At 38.5% G+C, this 26,227-nt stretch overlaps 2 protein-coding genes across 2 annotated transcripts in view; one reads left to right on the forward strand and one right to left on the reverse strand.

Moving 5' to 3' along the window:
* Positions 1 to 26,227, forward strand: part of LOC146720402 (uncharacterized) — an 87,694-nt gene that overhangs the window by 5,454 nt on the left and 56,013 nt on the right. The window contains exons 3-4 of the mRNA XM_085488609.1: positions 5,878 to 5,972; positions 19,344 to 19,379. Of these exons, the coding sequence (XP_085344735.1) occupies positions 5,878 to 5,972; positions 19,344 to 19,379 (131 nt within the window). The remainder of the gene's footprint in view (positions 1 to 5,877; positions 5,973 to 19,343; positions 19,380 to 26,227) is intronic.
* The window catches only part of LOC114934640 (uncharacterized), a 66,247-nt gene that overhangs the window by 3,361 nt on the left and 36,659 nt on the right, over positions 1 to 26,227 (reverse strand). Inside the window, exon 2 of the mRNA XM_029307329.2 lies at positions 8,209 to 8,460. Within this exon, the coding sequence (XP_029163162.2) occupies positions 8,209 to 8,244 (36 nt within the window). The 5' untranslated portion in view covers positions 8,245 to 8,460. The remainder of the gene's footprint in view (positions 1 to 8,208; positions 8,461 to 26,227) is intronic.

Raw genomic sequence — 26,227 nt, forward strand, 5'->3', positions numbered from 1 at the left:
TATTAATACGTAAGCGTGCCTCTTTCTCGCGCGGTACACCACACTTTCGATTTAATTGCGCCGTATAACTCGTCACCGCAGGAAACACGCGGAACCGGCTTGTTTCATTCACTGGGCTCAACTTCGTCCTTTTCTTGATTGCTTCGCAAGAAGATCCTCTTTCTCAAAATTCGCGTAAAGTGTAATATTTACAGTTGTAAAATACCGGGAAAAAGAGCGATATCGATAATCTTTAAAAAGTATGTTTGCGCAATATAAGAAGAAATGGATTCTTCTTCATAGCTAATTTTAAAGGAAAAATGTTGCATCGACAAAGATTTTTATTCATATAATTTATAGCGGTATATAATAAACTAAGTAAGCGTTATTATATATATCAAGAGTTAATAAGCGTTATCAAGTATCTCTAATATATATGACATTTTTCTTTCATATAATACATTAGGAAATACTGTCAAGAGATAGAACGAAAGAGGTTTAAATAAACGAGACAACGCGATATAGAGCCGACATCGCCGACGTTTAATTAAGCCATCGTTTCTCCGGGTGAACGGTTAACTAAGCGGCGGCGCCTCCTGTGTACAAGGAACTCGTATTGGACAGAACTGCGCGTTCGGATTAAACGGATGTGTAATCACACATCGGGACCACACATCGCGTACCCCGTGATCTTATCGAATTCTTGCATCATCCGGGGAAGGAATTCTTTCTCTTGCTATGGTAGTGCGATTTTAATCGTATAGAGATGTACCGAGTGCGCGGTAGCGGACATTACAACACGACTTAATATTTCGCGTTAATTGCTCGCTAAATCAAGATATGATTATTATCACAATGTGATAAAATTGTTCGATCGTGTACACGAGTGAACCTATCAAAGGATTCGATTATTAAAATCGGATAAAACTATATGTATAATCTTTGGAATTAATTAATAAATTATACTTTTTATGTAAATTTAGTATTCTATTTTTAATAAACTAGGTTATTTTCGTTCGTCATCAAAATCACAAAAAGATAGATATTTTTAGAAAATAATTGTTATATTCGACTTTAAGAAAAAAATTACAATGATCACACTAGTTACTAGTATATTTCTTGATTCAAAATTATTTGTAATAATTTTCTTTTCAGTTTTAATTGTGCCTTTTAAAAATATATTTGCAATTAAAAATCAGTTCACGCATAGATAATTATATTAACTCGCGAAGATTATTTCTCGTACCAGAAAGCACAGCCGTAAAATTTCACAGCGATACTCCTAAAAAGATACGAAGTTAAGCCGTTACCTCGATGTCATGCCCGGGCCAAGAAAACGTCAATTAGCACCGTGAATTCTTCTCTCTCGTTCCCCGCATTCCTTACGATAATGAAACGGATGCTTTCTGCGAAAGTTGAAATTAGCCGGGCGTTTCTCGGACCGAAAAGTACGATGAGATAATCCCGGATATATTTCGGCCGGCCAAACGCGCTCTCTCGTAATCCTGTTCCAATCGCCGGGCAATTTGCTCGTTTTCGCAATTTTGGCTAATGACAGTTCGCAACTTATCCACCCCGATCATTTTCAATGTCGGCGAATAAAGATTTATCGTCACAGCGCGTCCGTACGCAGAAGTTGCTTGAGCTACGGCTACACGGATTGCAAACTCGTTTCGCCTTTGCAAAAGTACACTGTATATTTCCATACAGAAGAAATTCGTACATTGATTACTGAACAAAAATATGAACCGGTCCATTATAAGCCTTCATGCAACGTGAAGTTAACCGGAGATGACGTTTTTATTGCTTTTTTGCGTTCCAAGTACTTTCCCTTTTTTTTATATATAATTTATGTACATTCTAATTTACATTTCGAATCTCGACCACACGTATTTCTTATCTGAAAACGTTTATTGATCACTCTGTATCGATCAGTAACAATTATATCAATGATATCCCATCTTTCCGCCATTTGTCTGATTGTCAGAATATCTAATGAGTCACAAGGAAGATTAATCATAGGAGACGTGGGAGAAATACTTTCACGTGTTTCGTATCGTTACCATAATTAATCACCCTCCTATGACCTGATAATACACGATCGCACCAATCACACTTAATTCCAAAAGTTACTTAAGTTCAAGGTAGCGATAAAGTATAACACATTCACCTCCCTCTTATCCCGGATGTCTTCACCGTCATGGTGTATCAACAGAGAGGAGGAAATATCGTCCCTCCCACGTGGAAGCGGCGGAAATAATTTGTGACGCAATTAGAGTCCCATAACGCATTGACGATGACGCCGCGAAGCCGGCGGTCGGGGCCCGACTAGCCCCCTAACTCTTCGTATCTCATGCCTCCCGGAATGCACTTCGGGTCCGAGAGAGTTGCGATATATGCACAGCTACGATATACTTCGGATACCGATAACGTTCGGAGAATCGTGGACCGGTATCCGGATGAGGACGCTGCTTATCGACCTACCATGTTTATGTCGCCACGTGGGTGCTCGCTTGGGTCCCGTTTCTCTCTCTCTCTCTCTCTCTCTCCTCTCTCTTTCTCTTTCTCTTTTCCCATTGCAGGCTGCCGATCCGAAAAATCAGTGCTCAATTTATCAATCATGCATGTATATACGCGAGGCATCGGTGTGATTATCTCTCAGCGATTGCCGACGACTTCTCGGAATATTTTACAAGTAGGACTTATCAGAAGGGAAAGGGATTAAATTTCGATCAAAATATCGATAAAGAGATGAGATCCGAGGGATTTTGTGTTACACGTTATTGTTTAAGATATTAAAAACGAGATTTTTTTCTTCGATAATTCATCCGTTCAAACAGGATCATTAATTCTTGCAGCGAGAAACGCAAATAAACGGCTAATTAAATCTTGGCGTTCTTTTAAACTCCAATAGCGTATTTAATCGGCGCGCGTTATTTATCGCTCCCGGTAGTGAGATTTACAGGGTACACCGTGCAGAGATCTAGGCAAAGGTGTTATTATATTTAAAAGGCACCCTAGAAATACCAGTGAGATTATCGATCGTAAAATACACAAGCGTTCGCGTAACAAGAGAGTGATATCGTGCGAAATCATGTGGCGAACGCGAATTCCGCTTAGCGCAACTCTCTCACGTGAAAAAGTCGCGACGGCGAACCGCGCGCGGTAAAAATCCTTCTACCGCCGATCGGAGGCGGCAGTTAACGCGGGTACAAACGTAATCCAGCGGGCATTCTCTCTCGCGCCATTGGCCGCGACTTTTTCACCTCCGGTTACCGCGGGTGCCGCGATTGGAGAAACGCGTGCCGATAATTTATGAGCCTGCTCGAGTGTGGCCGGTGCGGTTTCCCGTTCGCAGAAACTGTACCGTTTACATTGTACGCCTGTCGCCGCCTGCGTCCGAGATGTCCGTTAACGTCGTAAATAATGAGATATTGTATTGTGTGTGTCTCTCCCTTGTTAATAAGCCATTGATTTCAATATCAATTCCAAATGGCGAAAGATCTCTCTTTCGAAATGTTCGCGAAAAAACCGCCACGTCCCTACTTGATTCGATCGTAGCTCGATTATGCGAAATATCGCGATAAAATAATACCTATATAAAAGTTGCCTTTATTACATTGAAGAGATATCGACAAATTTAATTACAAAAATATATCACACGTTTATAGCCTCCTGAGTTATACCTATATAAACTTTGAATTATGAGGAGTCATTTATTCGCGCCATTCATTGGAAGGAACATATTCAAGATCACGTCTATGTATATATATGTAATTGATTCGTCACGAAAGGGTGTAATCTTCCGCGACTTTTACTGCTCCATTCATTTAAATTAGTGTACATTCGAAGAAGAGCACGCGCTTTGGCACACAACGCACTTTCGGCTTTTACGCGCTTGTAACGACCCACGGATCGCATTCCGGTGAGATTTTACGACGCGTGTTCGACTATAACACAGATTAGACGTCACAGATAGTGTACTTCATACTTCGAAAGTTGAAATATGAACACAGATAAAAATTTGATAAACACTTCAATAATTATGACTCTATACGTTCTTATCTTTTTTCCTCGAAAAAAAAAAAATCTTAAAATGTTTATTTCGCAAAAAATTTAATTACCTTCATTAATTCACGATTATAGTCGCGACAACCTGTCAATCCTGTCCAGAAGTGACAGATCGTCATTAATGATTCTTTAGAGGATCTTCACGCGTTGATGACTATCCAACAATTATCGGTGTTTCCGGATGATTTAAATGATTGTATGCATCGACAAATTAAGTTTGAGTCGCTAAAATAGCAGAGCGTTGAAACGGCTGGTTGGCCTTTACTGGCAATCATTAAAGACAGTTTACATGATAAACTCGCGACAGGACTCGAAGCAGTCGGCCCGTGTTTACCCAACCGTCAATGCAGCGCTCGTATCATTAGCATAGTCTTTGTGCATTTATAAAGACCGGAGGTACTCCCGGCTTATTGCAAAGTGCCAAAGGTGGTTTCAACACCAGGGTTTTGCCATTTATTAAACGTTTCGAGAGAGGCACTTGATTCTTGTTCCGTGCCCACTATTTTCGCTGATTCCGTTGCGATCCTGCAAATTTTATACGATATATCCTTCATATTTTATACGGCATTTATATCACTTAATACCTGAATTTTATTTCACATCCTGACTTTTTAACATTCTTTTCCGATAACTGACGAAAACCACTTTGTCATCCGCGAGACGGATCACGGTAACGATTTAAGTCCTTATTCGTTCGCGTCTAATTTTGTTCGTTCGACGAATCGGAAGAGTAACTATATACGACGAGGTCACAATATATATTGCGCATCGACAACGCGACGCATGGCGCGAGTTAAGCGAGCGCGATGTGATTTTTTTCACCGTGAAAAGGTAAACATCGTGGAGCGCATGACAAACGGCAACTATCGAGTGCCTGTTAGAGATAGGTAAGGAGCAATGAAAGGTCCTCCAGCGTGCCGGCCGGCACAATAAACGGCCAACGGCGAAGTGGCTCGCATGGGAGGGCACAACCCGCGGGCTGTTTAGACAGCGAATGCTTCGCCGTGTGTTATGATTGACGTGTATAAATATTTGGTTAGTCGCCTTGCCATCTCGTGCGTGTGATGCGCACGGTGCGTAAATCGTGCGTACAGTTACGCGCGCGCGTACCCTTCCGTGAGACACCGCAGGACTCTCTTTTTCCTCTCCTCTACTCTCGTTGACGAAGGCAAATTAAATGACGATCCGCTCGTCACGTGAGATTTCACAGATGGCTGCGAGTGCTGGTCGACAGATCGGAACGGGATCGGCCCAAAGAAGGAAGCATCGTGTATTTTTTTTTTTTTTTTTTTTTTTTTACGAATACTCTATTGGCGCAAAATCGCGATTCAAGTGGAAGCTGAAGAACGCGACGACGGTTTCCTTAAAATAAGTGTCTAGCAGTACATCCCGTCGCGACGACACCTGTCTCCCAGCGGGATAGCGACATCGCGCGATTGTTCGATACGTTGACACGAGTAGAATGTTAATTGGGAAAACGAGGAAGCGCGGACTTGCCTTCTTATACGTTTCTTATAATTCGATTCAAAGCTGAACGAAGAAAGAATGTCGATCTCCACGCGTGATATACACGTTGATATAACTTTTCTCTTCTCTACCAATCGGGTATATAATCGAGTGAGAACGTACGAAAAAGAAAAGAAACTACACGGAGGGGACGACGTCCCGGCGGCAAATACACCCACGACGACTCACTAAATCATCCGCGCAAAAGCATAAAACTGAACCTGCATGCACGCAGTTCTGCAGAGATCCACCCTCTTTTATATTATATTATGCCTAACTGCGATTCGTAATATATTATTTCCAAATTGTTTTAAATTACAGGCTGCACGACTGCGACGGGCCCATGCGATAATAGAAGAAGGCGTTCACGGACACGGATCCCTGGAGCATCATGTCAAATTGGTGAACAGCTATACGTAAGTAACATATACGCAAATATTATATATCTATCTCCTTTTTTCCATTGTGCTATTCCGAAATAATAAAAAAGAGCAAATTTAATTTTTTAATTATGCGCGATTTAATCAAGCGCTATAAGTTTTTGTTACCAACGATCAGAAAAAATTATTTTGACAGGTTTCATTAATTTATGTCGAGCCGATTAAGTCATTATTAAGCATTTATACAACTCATTTGTCTCTAATAAATATGAAAGTTTACGAGTTTGTTTAATGCATTCTACGAATCAATCTGATGCATTAGCATTTGTATAAAAGCCAAGACACCACGGCGAAGTCACGCCTCGTTTCTGGTTGGTCTGCTGCCAATCGTCAGTTTTAGCTCTTCTCACATATTATCTGCGACAAGGCGTGAAATTCGCTTTACAGTCGCTGATCACTAACGATATACGTAGGCGGATGATTCAACAGAAGTAGTTGGTCGATGGCTTTGAAAGCGATATGTGAACTGCGGTATTCGATTTCCGTCTAGATCCAAACTGGTATGTAGACATATATCGATTGGATAAACCCTATAGAACTGCTTGCATTTACAGAGTCGTTCCTCGGTCATTCGCGATGACTTTGCTGTCGGCGAATGACTTCTTTCACACGCTGACGTTGCTAAAAAATATATCCGCGCGTATGCGCTACTTCGATTAAAATCTTAATAGGTATATAATAAAAATTGTAGGCACAGAGACCCTTTGCGCTCTTCTAAAATAAACGTAATGAGCGACGCACTTTTGCATAAATTTAAAACGCTCTTGAAGTTTCAAACGATGACGCCGACGGCGATGATGCTAAGCAATCCACCTAAGCAATACATCTAGCTCTCCAAAAATGCCGACCGTATCTTCATCGTGACATCCGGCATTTGCGCAAATCGGCGGACTCGTTGCCGATGCGCCTCCGCACATATCCGTTTAACACCGAGTTAAGAGGATTATTTATTGAAGGCATGATCAGCGTCGATGTCGGATACCGATTAGCATAGTAATACCGCGCCGTGAGGCCCAGCCCTGCGATGACGCGTACACGATTTACACGCGTGTGCGTGCACGCCGCTAATCTGCAATGCCATTATTAAATTATCGGAGCAACGCGCGCGGGCTGCACCGATGATTATCATTTATCAATATCACGGGCGCGTAGTAACTCGTTGCCGTGCATCTGTACGTCGTCGGCGCATAATGTTATGCGTATGTAAGATAACACTGGTATGTGCGCAACGTCGATCGGTGATAAGGATATTGCTTTTTCCTTTGCGATAATCTCTGCCGTCTGATCCGCGGATGCTAATTGCGATTTCGGTGTGATGTATTAACTCTCGAGGTGCAGTTTATCGTCCTAGATCCTGATAGCAGATTTAATTCTTAAACGAAATATTGTTTCCAAATTGATTGATTGAGTCTGCGATAAATCGAATCTCAGTAGGTATTTTGAACATTATTAAAGATTCTGTCGCCTTCCGCGAGTCGGACTAGTCTTAAGCGAGAGACGAGAAACGATATCGAAAGTTAGCTGTGGGAAAACGCGACGAGTTGCGCGGAGGAAAGGAAGATGAAAGGAATGAAAGCGCACGATCCGCGCCATAATTCTAGAAGTTTATCGATGCGCCTCCGTGACAGGCGATGGCTGAGGAGAGAAAAACACACATCGTTCATAGCTCTATCGACCGTAGTTGACGCGATTGTGTGTACGCGCGCACCCTGCTATCTCGATAATATGCTAATAACACACGCGACGGGCGGTACTTTATGATCGTTGCATCGATGCTGGATATCATAATTATTGTTTCGTTACGTCCGTTCATCCGGCACAATATGACACCGCCATGGATATCGATTGTTGCGTCAATCGTATACTGGGAGTGCACGATTGAAATAACCAATGAGTTTACATACTACGCCATACAACGAGCGCATGATTAAGAATTTTATTAACAGTACCTCGCTACTACTAACACTTTAAGTTTCAACTGACTTTGAAAATTAATTTTGATTAAATAATTATTATTAATGCGCAACAATTGTACTAATTGTACTTTCTTATTTTTTTCTAAATTTTTCTTTTTAAAATTGATTTTCAAGTTTTTCAATAATTTAATCGTTCTCTCTTTGCATATAATTTTCTAAACGTTAGGAGAGAAAATTTCAAGAGACATTAATTTTAAACGCGATTGGTCCAATATTTTTACTTAATTAGCCCTTACCGCGACGAGGAGAGTGCTGAGAGCTTCAATTCGCATAGTAGCTGGCCAGGCCAGCAAGGAGGCCGTAGGTTGCGAGCTGGTGGATCGATCCGCTGGTATCGATCCTTGAATTACCGATCCCTCGGCTATTTACTCGGCGGCCCTAAGTATACCGGGCCGACGACGATGATTCTCTCCCGGCTCCACGTCGATTCCTCGTGATGATCCGCCGTGCCGATCCGGCGATGATGACATGGCTACCGCGCCGCCAATCTGTCAATAGATAAGCATACATACATATATTAACGGCCTCTTACAACACCGCGTTAATCACAACGAGATAATGATCAACAAATCATCGCTCTGTCCAAACGTGATCGATGCGCCAGTGATCGATTATTTCCATTTCACGTTCTTTACATTACACGCTATACGTTCGCGTGAATTTATTATAGAAACTCAGCTTCTAAAAATAATAATAAAAATTCTATAATAAATAAATTTTATAATATATTATTGATATATTTAAAGATTGATTCAATTTGGTCATTTTAATTTAGATAAGATTATTATTCAGTGATATTACTAAATAAAATTCATTATATTATGCCTTTAATCGAATATATGAAACATTTTAATTTGTGATACATCTTTCTTATTCTATTATGATCTCGTGATTTATATCACACGTTCTCACCTTTCATGTAGTAAAGTAATTTAAGCAAACTTGTATATTAAAACAATTTATCACTTCACACTTTTCGAAAACCGTTTTTAAAATGCATATAAAGTACCTATATATCGCGATCGAAACTCCAAGATGATTTTTTTCAGTAAATCATCCGTGAAAATTGCAAGCTAATTTTGTGTAAACGATATTAGAATTTCAACTGTGAATTTGAGAAGACAATGAATGCGTTTACCGCGACATGTCAGGAGCGACTGTAGATTTAACATTCAACATTTGCCGATAAAGTCTAAACGTTTTGTGCAAAAAAGGTGCGGGCGTTGTCTAAATTTCGTCACTCAATCGCGATGATGCTGCGAATCGATATCTTATCTCACGCCTCGCTTGTTGGCGTCGATTATGTTGCGCCGATACATGTTACTGACCTATCAGAGGATGTCTGTTCTCAAGGGAGGCTCGACAAATGTTACTTGCGCAAAAAACCTCTCTCTCTTTTTTTTCTTTCGCATTAGTTTAACATTATCTCTTTTGATTTTTATCGTTTGTTCACATTGCGCTATCTATCACAGACTTTCGACTATCGCATTATTGATTTAATACACGATAAATGGCGAAGTGTGAATGATAATTCTTGCTCATTGTCCGTACATATATATAATTCCGCACATAATTCCAATTGATAAAAGACGAAGAAAATACCGGGGCGCCATACGTAGCAGTATGGGCGATGGCCGATGCCGACGTTCTCTTGGCATCATTCGTTATGTGAGTTAATGACCTCTCGAGAAAGAACATCATCGATTGGTCCCCGTCTAGAATGCCGCGACGGCTCTCACATGGTGGGACACGCCCTTCTCACCGTGTTGTAATGGACGGAAACTTCACTGCGTGCATACGTTCACCACTTCAACCAAACGAAACGAAAAGCCGAGCTGTTTCGATAACCCGACGCGAGAGATACGGAGGACAAGTCCGCGCCGTCGAGTTGTGGAGTCCCATCGGGATCCCTGAAAGATCAGGTAAGGTGAAGCGGCCTAGAATGAGATCTTGTCGCGTATTTCCTCGAACTCCGAATTAATTCCAACAAAATGTCAAGTCCGGATTGCAATTGTAGATATACGGAAAGAAAATAGATTTGAAAGAAAACTCTTCATCCTTGCTTAGTTATATAACCTTATTGTATTTAAAATATAATCCTGAGCAAAACAAAGTTTCGCTAGTACTAATGTTCTTTTTTTATAATAAATCTAAAGTAAAATTAAATGTCTTTAATACTTGAAAAATTAAATTAGAGATTATAAGATCATTAATTTTTAATATATAAACATTGCACTAAAAACTATATATAATGAGATCAATCATGTTGCTGTTGAGTTATTGAATACAAGCAGGAATTAATTGGATCACATATTTCTAATATTTTAATATTCATGTTAAATGTCCCAGATTATTTATATAGTTCATTCGTTATCACAGTAATTATCAAATACGATATCAATTGTCAATTACATTATATTTCTCTTGTTTTATAAGATCTGTATAAATCGAGGAATTTCTATCAGGGGCGGCACAATCAAACGTGTTTATCAAAGCCAATTACGAATAATTATGCGACGACTCGATGACGTAGATATTTTAAGACGAAGAGATCCGTATGTTCGAGCTACCGCGAGTGCACCCATCGTCATGAATCATCGACGTCCTCTTTCTGTTGATAATCGAAATACCGGTCGTCCATTCGATTCGATCGCTTTCAGCGGGCACCGATGAAAGCAGCCGACGCGTAATCATGAGTAGGGATTAGAGTTATAATTTCGGATTATCGCGCCGACACAGCGCGGCGGAGATGTGTAATATACACCATATGGTATATCATTGCCAGTGAGTCATGGCGCGTGGAATTTATTTGATAAGACATTTGCACCGGTTGACGAGAGAAACGTGTCGCCATTTCTTATCATAGGGTGTTTCTTGGACATAATCGATGATAAGAACATAGGGTTCTGACGGAGATCCAACACGAGAGCGGAGACACTTTCATTTCGTCATCGAATGCATTATCGCAGATATTATCGATGATACGCAGAATTCGGTCAAAGTCTGCATTCCTTCGCCATTCGCGCATCGTTCTCATATATCTGATGTATACCTATATGTATTGAATACTTAATACGGCGAAACGTGGTGGAATACATGCGAAATGATTGATTCTACGTCGATCAACTGATAACCGGAGGGACTTTAGCCCGGAACCGTTATCGAGCATCGCCTATAGCAATGCATTTAAAAAACGCACCAAACGTTTGCTAGATTTACAGTCAATCAACTGTCACGAGCTATCGACCAACACAATCGTTGACCATCTGTAAACGTTTTAAAAATTACGAATTTTCAAAAATACAAATTACAAACATTTTTAAAGCTTCAAAAATAAATAAACCATTTTAGAACAAATCTTTTATAAAATAGATAATATAATAATAAACGCGTATGTAATTGACAATGGCGAAATTATTTAAATGAGATTTAATTTAAAAAATATTTAATTTAAAAAAATGAAAGATCTGGATAAGGAAAAATAAAAAGAGAGAGAGAGAGAGAGAGAGAGAGAGAGAGAATTAGATGTATAATATTGTATATATTTATTAGTGATATACTATGAATGATTTATTAGCGATATACTATAGACAGATAACTTAGCATCGAATAAATAGCATTAAATCTAAAATAGCTAAAGTTTCACACACAAACGACGGCATTAAAGCAAGACTACACGATCCTTGAAGGGAAACTATTATAATCCAAATCCCCAATAAATCACCCCAACACAATTCGTCGTAATACCGGTGCTACGAAACGATGGCACAATAATCGCGCTATCGTGAGAGTCCGTTCAAACGGGATTTCTCTACCGAAAAGAACTGCTGCGAATAACGCTAAAGATCAATGTCGCGTGGCGACGAACGGTGATAGCAACAGTAGCAAGTGGATTTTTAATAGAAAGCGTGACCAATCCGGAAACCGTGTGTTGTCCACCCACGTGTGCGGACTTTCTCTTCTCCTCCTCCGTCTACACCCTTTCCTTTATTTCTTCGAGCACATGATCCGTCGTATGAACATGATCTGTCAAATAAACCCCGTCGAGCTGGATTACATTGCGCGATCTCCATCGATCGTTGTATTAACGATCCCGAAGCCGCAGAGATAAGCGATCGATCGGTCTGCTCTTGAAGCACGAGCAAGGGGACAAGGATCCGTGGTTTAATTACTGCATCATTTGCAAATAACGAACGAGACACATAATTCTCGCACGATGACTTGCAATCTTGGTAATTTTGTCTGCATGAGTATTCGCAATGATATGTTATTACTCTCGTTATCGCCAGACTATCACGATACACAGATCTTCGTTAAGCTTATAATATCCCATTGCAACAAATCGCGATATTGTATTCCGATCGATAGTTAAACGCAAATGAACTTGTATAATATATGCAATTTTTTGTCGATCAATCGATTACAAACGAAGATAAATAATACGGGTGTGTAAGAGTCACTATTTCATCGGATGACGTCACAATTATGTAAACCTTGGGTAACTCCGATACACGATAAGCTTATGCACAATTCAGATTTTTGCGCCATTATCCGAACAGGCAGGTACAATGACGCGCGATTGGGTAGTTTGTATCGCGAAATCGCCGCGTAACACATCGATAAGTACAAAATGCATAGAAGCTCATTGGCATTTCGCAGAGGCGGAGCTGTCACGGCGGGCTTTGCGTTGAGTCACTTATCGGCGCCTGGCTACATCGCGATAAAAACATCGCGCCTGAGAATGCGTTGAGGCTGGTCAGCCGGCGCCTTCTATCTCGCCGTGCGCTGTTATTAGTTTATTACCATTAACTTTCGCGGTAATTTACTTATACATGCGTCAAATTCTTGGCGATAAGAATATGTCGAGCGCGAGCGGTCAGACGGATCGAGATAGACTGGCATTTGGAAAAATTATCCGTATTCTTAATTATTCATGTAGTCGACACGGCTGTGTTTTGTAATCGCGCGCGATCGCGAACTAAATCAATTGAATAATTACGTGAACTAAATCCTGGAGAATTAAACGCCTCTAGCAAGAATCTAATAAGAATAACGGACGTTTACAAGTGCGACAGTCCGCGACACGTTCGCACGTCGCGATATATTCTCTTTACGAGTTTCTTGACGTTGCCATTCTTTCCGCCTACGCGACGAATCCGCCTAAACGAATCCGCGATCTCTAATTTACGCTGACAGTTGCGTTCTGAGAATAAATAAGGAAACCGCACTCGTTAAAGTCGTATGAACCAAGAGCACGCATTAACTTCGCATGGATGTTTTTTCCACGTGAAAAGATATCACGTGCGGCTCTTAATCTTCTTGCGACTGTCCCGTCCTTGGCGCTTAAGTAAGACGAGGCTATCTGTCCTTTTCATGCGATCATTTTCCTTGCCCATATATTACGTACTTTTTCTATCGAAGGGTTTTTGTTATAATCTCATCATTTCGTAATATACAAAGATTTATGCAATTACGGGTGATTTTATGATATGATAGACATTTAGATATAAGACTTATAATTTATCAAATTTTTTTGCTCACATAGTTATAGATTTGATGATACAATAATTAATATTCTTTCGGAAACCCTTCTCTATACATAGTGCCCTCTTTAAGAATGTCGAAAAGAAAGCGGCATTATATTAACGTTTTTGAAATTACATCAACAACTGGACGTAGCCAGAAGAAATCATCCCGTTATCGACAACTTCTTTTACTGCATCCTTCGAGTCGACGCGCGCAATAAACGTACATGTCCCGTGGTTTTACTATTCTACCTCGATCTTCCCCGTGCTTCTCTTGTAACGTGTCGTCTGTTCAATTAAAAAAATACATTGCAACAGCAAAGACCGCGTGTGGGCATAAGTTACACCCGTCCAGCCGCTAATAAGACACGAATCATCGACGCTCGCTCGCCGATGTATCGCGTCTATGAATGCCAAGTCTACGCGAACGGTGAACGCGACGATATTGTTTAATATATTCCGATAGCTTTCGCGAATCGTTCATGTCGACATTAAAGTCGATGGGCGAACATCTGTCCGCTCGCGTTTATTTCTCGAGAAAAGCTTTGGGAAAAATCCGATGAATGAAAAGAGGAGAATTGCTCGACTTTATCTAATATACATACGTGCGCGATAGCTATGAAACCAAGATCGGCTCGCGATACGACTCATATTACCGTGCTGATGTGATAAAATATCGCGATATTCCGCACGGATCGGTTTTATTATCGGTTCGCGATTTCCGCCATTTAAGTACGGGAATATATTAAAAACCTAGACGAATTATAGATAGATCTACGTGCGTGAAATCTATTACCTGACACAGAAAGATCGCGGAAGTTATTTGTCGAACGATTCTTCGATATTATTATACGTAAAGGGATGAGTATATATAAATAAAAAATTTTTTTACATGAAATAAAGTTTTATTGCAAAATGTAAAATTTGAAGGAAAAAATACTTGTACGTGTATCGCAAAAAAGAATTAAAAACGAAATCTAGAATTTCGTCTTGATTCAGGCAGCAGTTTAGACTGACAAATGTCTAATACATTTAATCGACCATAATGGGTTTGACAACTATCAGGTATAAACAGCCACCCGGGAGAGCTGTAGAACGAGTCTAACGCAGCTGGGACTAATCGTCAAATGCGTTAAACTCTTATCATGCCTGATTTACATCCTTCTTCTGCTATTCAAGCGTGTCTCCTGGAAAGCTTCCTGAACCGTGGCTAATCGCAAATTTATAAATATATCGGAAATATGCGTCGCAAAATCCACACTTGTTTTGCATAAATACGTTTTCTCGATGTTTATGAAAAGCAATGACCATCTCGCGCGAGCGAATCCGGAGTTTATCTTTCAGCTTTCGTTATATCGTTAAAAATTGGGATGACATAATAATTTGCATACCGCGTGACGCTATTCTGCCAATAAATGGCTTTTTATATTTCGGGCAGATAGTAAATAATTAGTAATGATACAAATAAATCTTGTTTAAAAGTCGCTTAAAAGTCGAAGTTCATTTTCACCGGATACTCGCAAATAGGACGACTCGCCTTCGAAACCGGCTCTATGATATTAAGTGCGAAGGATCATCGAATATATTCAGCACGGTCGAGAGATTCACCGCGACGATTTTATTCAGAACGAACCACAAATTCATTCATGGTATCATTTGTGAATGGCCCCTCAGAAAACTGGCCTCAGCTATAAGGTATCACTGGATGAAGCAAGCTCAGGCGAGAGGACTGGTTCCCGGACCAGTCGGCAATTAAAGTGACACCGACAAAGCCGATGCTCTGTATTTATTACGTATTAAGCAATTGTGGATTTTTTCAATGAAAACTTGAAATTCGTGTTTCCGTGACAACGTGACGACCTTGGTGAACGATAGTAACAATGAATGCATATACTTTGTGCCGCACCCCTAAAAAACAAGATTCCCCTTCAAATTAATTTGAAGACGTTGAAATTTAGTTGCGTGTGGCAAGAATTATATAAGAAGGTAATATAATTTTAGAAAAATTTTTGTGATAATATATGTATATGTATGTTATCTATATTTATCATTCGCGTCCAATAATTCCATTCACAAACATTCTCACGATACGAATCAGCAAATAGGCCGTTGCAACGAAACTTGAAGCAGGTAGATATATGTATTGTGCAAAAGAGGCACCTACGTCGACTGTCTTACTCCTACGAGAGCGACACGATAAATAAGTAGATGAATTGCCTTTGTGTCGTGATATATGCGGTGATATATGCGGTCGCTCGTGGCTAAAATCTAATTGTAAGTAGAAATCGAGAAATCAAAACCACCGAGTGCAATGATGAAGACAGAATACCGGTGATAACGAGTGATGAAACAATGACGCAAAGCACAGTAAATTGTATACCGTAAATCGGATTGTATTATGCAATATACCGTAACGCAATAATATCGCAATTCGACCCTTATTCCTTCTAATAACGCTGTTGATGGAACGGCGGCGCCTGTTTTATTGCATATATATCTCCAATGATTTTCGATCATCCTTATGAATTTTTTTTTTTTAACGATGTCGATACATCACGGCGTTTAGATAAGATGGCGTATTCACTGCGGTATGTAGTGAGAAAAACCGCGTTAAAACCGCAAGATATGCTTACGCACGGCGGCGGACGAGCTTATCGTCGCTCCGCCAATGAGCACGCGGCAAAACCAGAAGCGGATTGAATCAGACGCATCTAAACTGCATGAATTTATTGCACTTTTATTGCGAGATTCGCAATGAACGTGCAGCGGCGCAGCGCGACAGATTCTCGTTAAGCGGATTCCCTCCGCACCGAAACCGCAAAGATCGGAGGAAAAAAGTCTCGTCGATCGCAACAAATAGGGTGCAGTTAATTGCCACGGCCTCGGCGTCGTAAAGATCTTTTTTTACTCCACCATCTTGCGGTAAAGTTCGCGTTATCTCTCACGTTTACTTGCCATCCGCGATCGGCAAGCATCATCCGCGTTTCATGACGCTCTCGCGCTGCTCTCGACTGCTTTTAAATAAATCAGTGTTAGAGTCCACGTTCCGATTACGGGGTGGCCGCGTCTAAAATAAATATTTTGGTACTTACTCTTAAGCGCGTCTGTAAGATGGTAAATAAAGAGGCGCGAGCAAGACGGTAATTGTACATATTCTCTCTTGCACAATACATATTTGTAATATTCTTACGCATTCCCCGCTTTCTTGTCATTTATAATCCACTTTATAACCCAACATAAATACAAATCACACTGTTTGATAGAATATATTTGACACGCTCATGTATTTTTATATAAAAATCAATCGAGATATTGCACAAAAGTCATAAAGTCACGTAGACGGGACTGTAGTATAAAACGAAATAGAAGATTATTGCCTGATATTGTACAATATTGAAGATCTTGCGAGAAAAATGATTTTTATCGAACATTCATTTAATCAACATTCATTATTTCATCGCGACTACACGATGATTCATTCGCACCTCTATCACGCCGAGAACACATTACATCCGGTGTCTTAACCGCGCTACCTTCGTCGAGAATGTTTTTCTCTTTCTCTCTCTTTCTCTCCCTTCCTTCCCTTGATTTAGCGCCGGCTGCATAAATCTTCGAACCGCGAACCACGAGCGAGAACGATCTCGCAGGCGACCACAGAGTGACATATTTACAGTCGTGTAAATCCTTTTTTTTCTCGATATTTTGCGCGAACGGCGCGAGTTTGAGTTTAATGACGCATGACGTGCGAGATCGGTTTTTCCTCCGCTTTTGGAAGATCGATCATTTTCCGCGAGATACCGTAATCTCGCGCGCTCATGTTTTATTAATTCGATTCAGACAAGTGATATGATTGAATAAGTACTGAAACGTTAATGACACGCTCGAAAATACTTTACCAAATGCCGTCGAGTGTTGTGACAGCTTTTTCGTGATTATTAACGCGATCAAGATTAATTTCTGAATAAAATGTCGATTCCAATCATAAAATCTTGTGGAAATTTTTATTCCAATTTACCTAATATTTGATTGTATTGTAGATAAGTTTGATTTAAGAATTCAAATAAAAATATTATTTAATGCATATGGATTTTCATATAAATTATTTTGATAAAATCTGAATTTAATTTATTCAATTACAATTTAACGAATGATTCATACATAAGAGAGATAATATATTTTAGAACAAATAACAACATATTTTAGAATACTGTATTTTTTATAAACGTACATATATATGTATAACGCACGTGATTATATAAATGCAGAATACTAAATGATACAAGCATTTTAAAATAATCATGCGGATTGTTAATTGTTAATTATCATAATTATATAGAATGATCGCACTTCACATGATATATTACGTATTTACAATATACAATACATCAATACACGCACATACACACAAAATATGAATTTCTATCATCTACCAATACGCTAACTATACTCTATCAGCATACCAACTATACCTCATCAGCATGCAAATTATATCTCACTCCCACTAGCGCTTTATTCTATAGCTTCATCATCATTGGCATAATGAAACTCGGGTAGCGGTATATCGAGAAATACGAGAAATGCAATTATTCTATATAATTATTATAATTACTAGCCCGCAAATTATTTTAAAATTATTGTACAATTTAATATTCCGCGATGTACATACATATACATATATTAAAATATTATTAATAATATTAAAAAATAAGAGATTTATATTATATTTTATATACATGATATTATAACGATAGGTACGATGTATAACAAATCAATTTTTATCGCAAAGATAAATGAGCAATAATTTTAACAAGTAAATTAACAAAATTATAAATTACTTATACATAATTATACTGTCCATACTTTTTTAGATCTTTCCTTTTTTTCTAATTTGTCTTTTTCTATTTTTGTGTAATACTGACACAATATATTTGCTCACAAAAATATAAAGGTATTTATATTGTTTATACATTCTAATTCTCTTGTTGTCATTCTTACGACGATATCGACACAATTTAACAGTGTAAACTGTTCTGTGTCATCATATTATCTCTCTAACAATAAATATGATTGCAACAATTACACAATCATTAAAAAATTTCAAAAGAAATAATTATATACATGAAGATATGCATACATATATATATTTATTTATTTATATGCATATAGAGAAGATCAAAATCTTGTAAGACGAACTTGTGAAGGCTCTACTACTCTACTGTATAAAGTGTGTGACGTACGCGATGAATGTCAGGAGTATTACATAAAGTGCTACAAGATCGTCATATTCTAGTATGAGTAGGATGCTATAAATCGTTTTTAATCGTTTTTTCGCGAATAAGTGTCGTGCCAATGAAAGAACAAACGAGACAGGAAAAATATACGATAATATCAAATGACAATGATTAATAACCATGCGCAATATATAATGTTGTTAATTCATATCTGTTATTCGTGAAATTAATTGCCCATTTATCTTTGCGCTAGTGATTTGTATTAAGTACATCGTGTAAAATAATATTTAGAAAATATTATAGATTTCTTTTTTTTTATGAAATACATTAGATAGTATAGGTATATGTATATTTCAAGTCTTATTTGAGATTAATAAATTTGTAAATTACTTATACATTAAATGACATGAAATAAAATATAAAACTTGAATTTCTATTTATTACATTTTACAGATATGCTTATATCTAAAACAGTATTTTCAAAAATTCAGTAATTTTTTTGATTAAATATATGTTTAAAGGGACAAATAAAAACATTTAGTTGCAATAATTTTTGATTAATTATACTTTAGACTTTAGATATTGCTATAATTTGAATATCTTTGTATTTTACAGATCTGCCGTTGAGCCGATGCCGTTGTCATCGAATCGGTAATGTAAAATTATTTATTTATATTTTATCTTACATAATTTCGTAAAATTATTATATCACAAATATCAATACTTAAAAATTTAAATTTATAATGATAAAACACAAAAATTTTTGCATTTATTTTTATAAATTATTTCAAAAGTACATATATGGAGAGGAAAAAAGAGGATATACTTTAAAACTCACCAAATATAAAACCAAAAAATTCTCGAAAAATTAAATTTTAAAAATGTTGTAATTATTATATAATAATTTTTATTTTAAACAATATTTTTTGTGATATAATAATTTAAAATTGATCCCTCACACTATGCGTCTAGATAGTCGTCTGATCATGCCATCGGACGTAAGGTAGATTAGTTATTTCACACTTGAGACCTCCGTCAATCTGACGTCCGCATTCAAAATGAGAACAGCAAATTAGCAACAAATTAGTAATATATTAGCCTTTAATTATGCTATATATCCAAATTTTTCTTAATGGAGGAACGAAAGGTTAATGGAAATAATTTTTCGATAAATGTACATATAATTGTCGTGTTGCTAATGACAACATTTCACATGTTATCAATCTTGAATACGGATTTAATGGTTGCGTTTATGTTAATGCTAATTCAGCCAAAAAAAAGCGAGATGAAGAATCTATCAGAATGCGCGATGTATACGCTTTTTTATTCTATTGCGAACCAACGACAAAGGTCAACATTTTAATTTACTGCTCAGTAAGAGAAGTTCAGGTTAGTGATTCTGATAATCTTTCTGAAGAAAGATTTACGTCAATTTCGTAAAAAATTTTTTCCTAGCCCCGTTCTTTTTTATTTAGACTCGCAATAACGCAATCATTGTACAGCAACGTAATGTAAATATATACAACTACAAACATTAAATATACACATATACATACTCGCGGTAGTTAATCGCCAAAACCGCGCACCGGAAGAGCGTAATAGTAAAAGCTACCAGACGCGCCATAAACATTAAAACTCGCAGAGTGTTTAGAATACCGGAGCTATCATAAAAATCTCGTTAGTATCGGTACGTAAACGTTACGGCTTCTTGCATTTTATTTCGTAATAGACATTACTACTTTCGTTCAGGAAATGTTTATAAATGAAACGAGATAATATTTCATCTCAATTCTAATAATATTCTTCTAATCTTATGGATAGAACTATCTTTTATTGATACTGTCTCTCTGTCACAATCTCTTTGTTAGAATATTATATATGTATTTAAGTTCACTTCTCTCTATTTTTAAATATCTCAAATAGGAGATAAAACTCCCACAGAAGCTGGGAAAAAAATCTCATTTGCATCACTATAGTCGATGTCAACGTCTCGGTAAACTTCAAAGGCAAATATAAGCTGTTTCGGTTGTATCTTGAGACGACATTTTATTTTCTTTTTTTTTTCATTAAAAAAATCCAGTTCTCTCTCGCATAAAACTTTCAGTTCTCACGGCGTTATTATCGATATACAGACGTCACGTCGTGCGATCAATTATAACGAAATGTTTCGATTTGAATGACAATCGATATCGACCGAATAGCATTGTAATGGCATTTGAAATTATAATTTCATTAATTGTAAAACGCGTCATTATCTGACCATTACCGATCGTTTGTTTTTCGAATCGCTTTAGGACTTTATCGTCTCGTGGTTAGCATCGTAATCCACTTTGTGTTCGTCGTGGTATCGGAATGTAGAAAGGGAACGTGACTAATGTTTATGCAAATTTTGTCCAACGTTCTGTGGGCGAAATGACGAACTATTATCATCGTGTCGAATCTTACGGTGGAGATGGGGGAGAAGAGAATATATAATCAAACGAGATCTCGGTGTCAGCGAAGTGACAGCCTCCGCGGCGAACTCGAAGGAAGATAGATCGCGCGTAGAAAGGTGAGAGAAAGAGGGTGAATATGGATAGGGAAAAGGACATGCAACCGTGCAGAATGATGAATTTCCACGCGGTCCACGGCGGACAGCATTTTACATGTTTATCTCGCAAAAATAGAATACACGTGAACGTGACAAATCGATGAACTAAATCAATTATGGTCTATATAATATATATATACAATTGTCCATTGAGAAACACTTGCGCGTTGCCTTATTGTGTTGCTATCACTCATCTCTCGTTTGCGCAACTTAGATCCGAGATAGAAGTATGTCTTTGTAGGAAATTTATATTAGCACTCTTACTTATATTTATTCGTACGCTGCATTTAATAAATCGATAAATTTTCAGAAATTTCATATTATTATTTAAAAAGAAGATGAGGCTTTCGATATTTTAATGAGCAAACCGTTCACCTCTGATCTACTCAAGATTTACAAGCCGGTTTACAAACGCTTTCAGTTCGACTATGTAAATTCGTCTGTAATCGAGTTACCGAAGGTGTATATGCTTGCGCAATAAATAATGTAAATACTATCCGTATGCAACTTCTTGCGAGGAGTCATAAAAGCAGGCGAGGTGCAAGCGCAGCCTCTCAATTGATCGTCTTTACGAGCAAAATGATAATTCGCCGCGATAATTAATTCATTCAGAGCTCGGTGACCTGGCGAGTGTAAATCAAATAGACCATAGAAAAAAAAGATTCGTATATATTAATATTTTCCAATGAGATATTACACATTCTTCGAAGAAAATGAATTTTTAAATCGAAATCAAATCAATGTACCCATTCGTATGATCTGGCTCATTAATGCGAAAAATCGTAACTATGTTCAAACATTATACCCGGCCACACGCAGTGTAATTAGTTGAACCTGTTTCCTTACACATTGTTTGTTTAAACACCGACTTAATAAGAATGCGCTCACGCGCATAATTAACAAACAACACACGCCTCGACGTTGCAAGAACTTATCGCGCGAGCGATAGTCGAAGCGAGTCCGCGTCTTCGGGAGAGGATTTTTAATTTCGGATGCAAATTGCGGCCGGTCGACCGACCGAACGGGGACGACTCGCAGGCGAAGCAATTAAATTACAATTTCATGGCCTAACGCCCCGTAAAGAGACGCGCGGAGACGCGACGCTATTTCATTTATCACTTTCCGCCGCGCGCGATCCGCCTCGGATCTCTCGCAGCAGCGGATTGCATTACCGTGCGCCCTTAATCCCATTACGAATAACAAAGCGGGAAACGGAGACTGATATATAAGTATCGTTGGACGAGCGTAAAAATGTTGTGTCAGATTCCATCTCGCTGCTTGTCGTTCGCGTAATTTACCGTGCGTGATTCTGCTGCCTTTACGTCTAATTCGAACCGCGTCTAATCACAGCTTCCGAGAAAGCCGTCTATAGATCCTTTGGCCGGTCGCTGTATTTTTACAGAAGTAACAAGAGGGTGGCGCCGACGGCCTTGAGCGATCAGAAACCAATTTCAAATTAATAATAATTGCATATATATATATATATATATCAGATGCCTCTCTCTTTCCTCTCTTCCTCCTTTAATTACGTTTTCGAATATATAGAGTGCCATTGGTTTTATGATTGAGAATTTATTGGCGCAACGCGTTGTCCTCTCGTGTATCATTGTAATTACTGAACATACAGGTCTGCCCGCGTGCAAGAGAGTGTGATCATCGAGTATTAAAGATCGTTAAATTGGAGGTATAATAATTTTTTACGGACTGCATTCACATTCGCCGATTCGCGTGTTATTCTAATCTTTGCGTCAGCAAATGTCTCATGATAACGCCGGCAAGGCGTCTCAGCTGGTCTTCGCGTAACATTTCGCCTACGTTTTCTTCATGTAATCGTTGTGTAATTTTTCGCGTTTACGGGATTAGACAAATAGAAGAAGAGAGTAAAGATACCCTAAGGTTCTGAGAGATTATCTCGCGTAAAAATGTAATATTGCTTTTTTTTCGAATTCTTTTTAAAGCGCAAAATCGCTCGGGGCTGCCGATCATGCGGTCGAAAAAGTGCGGCCCCGAGCAAACAACTTACGATGATCCGGATGATTCATGCCAGGAGACATTCCTCATTGAGCAAATTCACGTTAGGTATACTACTCGACGGCGATCGTGGTCAACAACGTCGTGCGCAACAGCCGTTAGGTATTTCGCGAGACGATTAAACCGGCATCATCGGCCGCCCTCTCATTATCCCTTACCTGCTCGGTTCCTGAGATGCGTCTCTCACCTCCGCCTTCTCTCGTTCTCTTTTTCTCGCCTCCCGCCTTCGTCTCCTCTTCCCATGAAATGCATAAATGCATAAAGCAGGGTGAAAACACGAGGATGCCGTAACGTCATTACGCAGTAAAGAGACTGCAAATTTGCGAGAAGCCGCATCGATGGCATACCAAACCGCACGGTCGCCGCAAAAGCTCCCGTTTTTACAGATTTACCGTAAAGATCGTAATTTCCTTCTCGACGACGGTGCGTAGAGAAAGCGAAGCATATCCGCACAAATTTTATCCAAAATACTTATAAACGACATTATTACGTTTTATTTATTATTGGAGGATTTATAAATTAAGAAAGTTTCGCAGGTTCGATTATTATGCATTATATTATTTACGATTTGCGAATATTTACGGTTACAAGAGAATGACCCGTTGTTTCACACACAGGAATATAACTGTCTAACAATTTACGACTATAAGATATAGGTAGTTTGATAGTTTATGGCATCTCGCGCGCACACAAATGAAATATGACGAGTCCAAAGCAGGACAGTGAAGAGTTAATACCATCGTGTGAGTTATAACTGTGCATTGGGCGTTTTGCCGATAGTATATCTAGGAAAATGCTTGTAACAGGAGGTACCGAGTCGATGAATATTATGAAGCGATTAAGTCGAGCTGCATGCACGCTATATTACGACACCGATCGTAATTTAAGCGATCAGATAAAATTTTAGCAGTAAATTTCTTTAGTGCGCGCGTGAGATGCCACAACATACGATCGGAGTAATTGAATCTCGACTTGGAATATCTCGCCTAATAGAAGCAATTGATTAAGGTAAGTGTTTCCACATCGTGTTTCGAAATCTATTAAAATCTGCTTCTAAATTTTTTTTCCTCATCATGTCCCACACGTATAATCCATCGTATTTGCTTTATTTTTATGCGTCACTGAGTTATTACAGTTGAACAAATTTAATTTTTGTCTAAGAAATATTATTACGCAAAAAAATTGACTTTTAATTCGCGTACTTAATTATATAGTACGCCACGTATCTCATTTTTTTGACTATTATATATAAACGAAAGCAAAAAAAGTGCGCAATTTCCTCGAGATATTCGCGCAACAACGGTGTAACTCTGGCATCGCGGCACGAGCTGTGCAGGATTAAGACAGACGGAGAGGAACCTCTTTGATATACGATCTGTGCTTTTATGCACTCTCGAGCGTGTCATTCTGACGGTCGCATTAGCGCGAAGTCAAGATGCCATCGCCACCAGCATCGGCCGGCCCGCGATTCACGCGACAAAGTTAGTCAAAGCTCGCGCACGTTGCCAGCCAGTCGGTTGACAAATCGACGGTCGACCGACCTGACAGCTAACACCCATTGGGCCGTTTCGCAGTGATAAATCGCGTCAGTACATCAGGACCTCTACGAGCTCTCTGCGCGTGCATTAGCGTCCCGGGCACTCGCGTTACTTCTTTGCGTCTCCAATTGATTTCATGCCTTTTTATCGCGCTTCATTTATTATTTCGGCGTAATGGGACGTCCCGTGAAAAATAACACGGCCGTGATTTTACGGTCGAAGATTATTGACACTTTGCCTTTAATCGAATGTTTTCTATAAAATAGTTACAAAGGAATTGCATATCAAAATTAAATATTATTAGAAAATGAAAATAAAGTTAAAATAATAATGAAGATTAGGTATATATATACAAGGCTCGCGTATGAGTAAGAAAAAAGTCACATCCCAAACGAATGCAAATATCACTTAACGAAGAATGATAATGTACAACTCGCGGCGCTATATCTTTCACTTTTGCTTTACAATTATTATAATGCCTATCTATTCTGACATTATTTTTGCCGTTCAACGGAGACCTTTCAATCGATAAACGGATAGTTAAAGAGTTCACAGGGTCATATGCGACACAGGATGGTAGAAACTTTAATCTATTGCGATTTCGCAAAGATTACTATCTCGGCAATCTTATCGCAGAGACTATCGTTAAGCTTTTACCGTATCATTACATGCGTCGCGTCTGTGGATTGCGCGTTACGAGGAAAATCGCTTATATACTACGTAACATTAATTCGCCGCCGTATTATTTATTATTATTCGCAATTATGGTAAGTGAAACGCCGTGAACCTGTTTTATGACACCAAAAGGAGAATTTCTTTAGTGAATAATCGCGCACGAGGACACGAGCGATATAATTACAATAAATATATTAATTACAATCGTTATATGTATACACAGTTGAATATGAGCTCCGTAAGATAGTGGCAAAACTATTAATGAAGAGATACATTGCATACAAAATACATATAAATACACTTGATCAAAATAGCAGCACTCAAATGTCGTCGCGTAATTTTTCTCTCTTTTTCATTATAATCGGCTCGTGTAAGAGACGTTATATAAGATTGTGAAATCGTTCTGTTCCCTTCAAGTTTGCGATAAATCCGACAAGTGATTAATTTAACCGCGTATTTTTTTTACCGTTGATTATTTCTTATTTTACATCGCAATAGATGTAACGTAGCATCGTAACGTAGATTAAATCGGTAAAAAAAAAAGTATAAATTCCAGTCAAATGTCTTAGCAATCCAGTTTCATCGCACATTGAGGCTTAATCAAGGGATTAAGCGGTTACAGTGATGATAAATACCGAGAGTGAGTTTCGATGTAAAGAGGCCGC

The sequence above is a fragment of the Nylanderia fulva genome, unplaced genomic scaffold (assembly GCF_048542155.1).
Source record: "Nylanderia fulva isolate GAGA-0341 unplaced genomic scaffold, ASM4854215v1 Scaffold7, whole genome shotgun sequence".
Classification (NCBI taxonomy): Eukaryota; Metazoa; Arthropoda; class Insecta; order Hymenoptera; family Formicidae; genus Nylanderia; species Nylanderia fulva.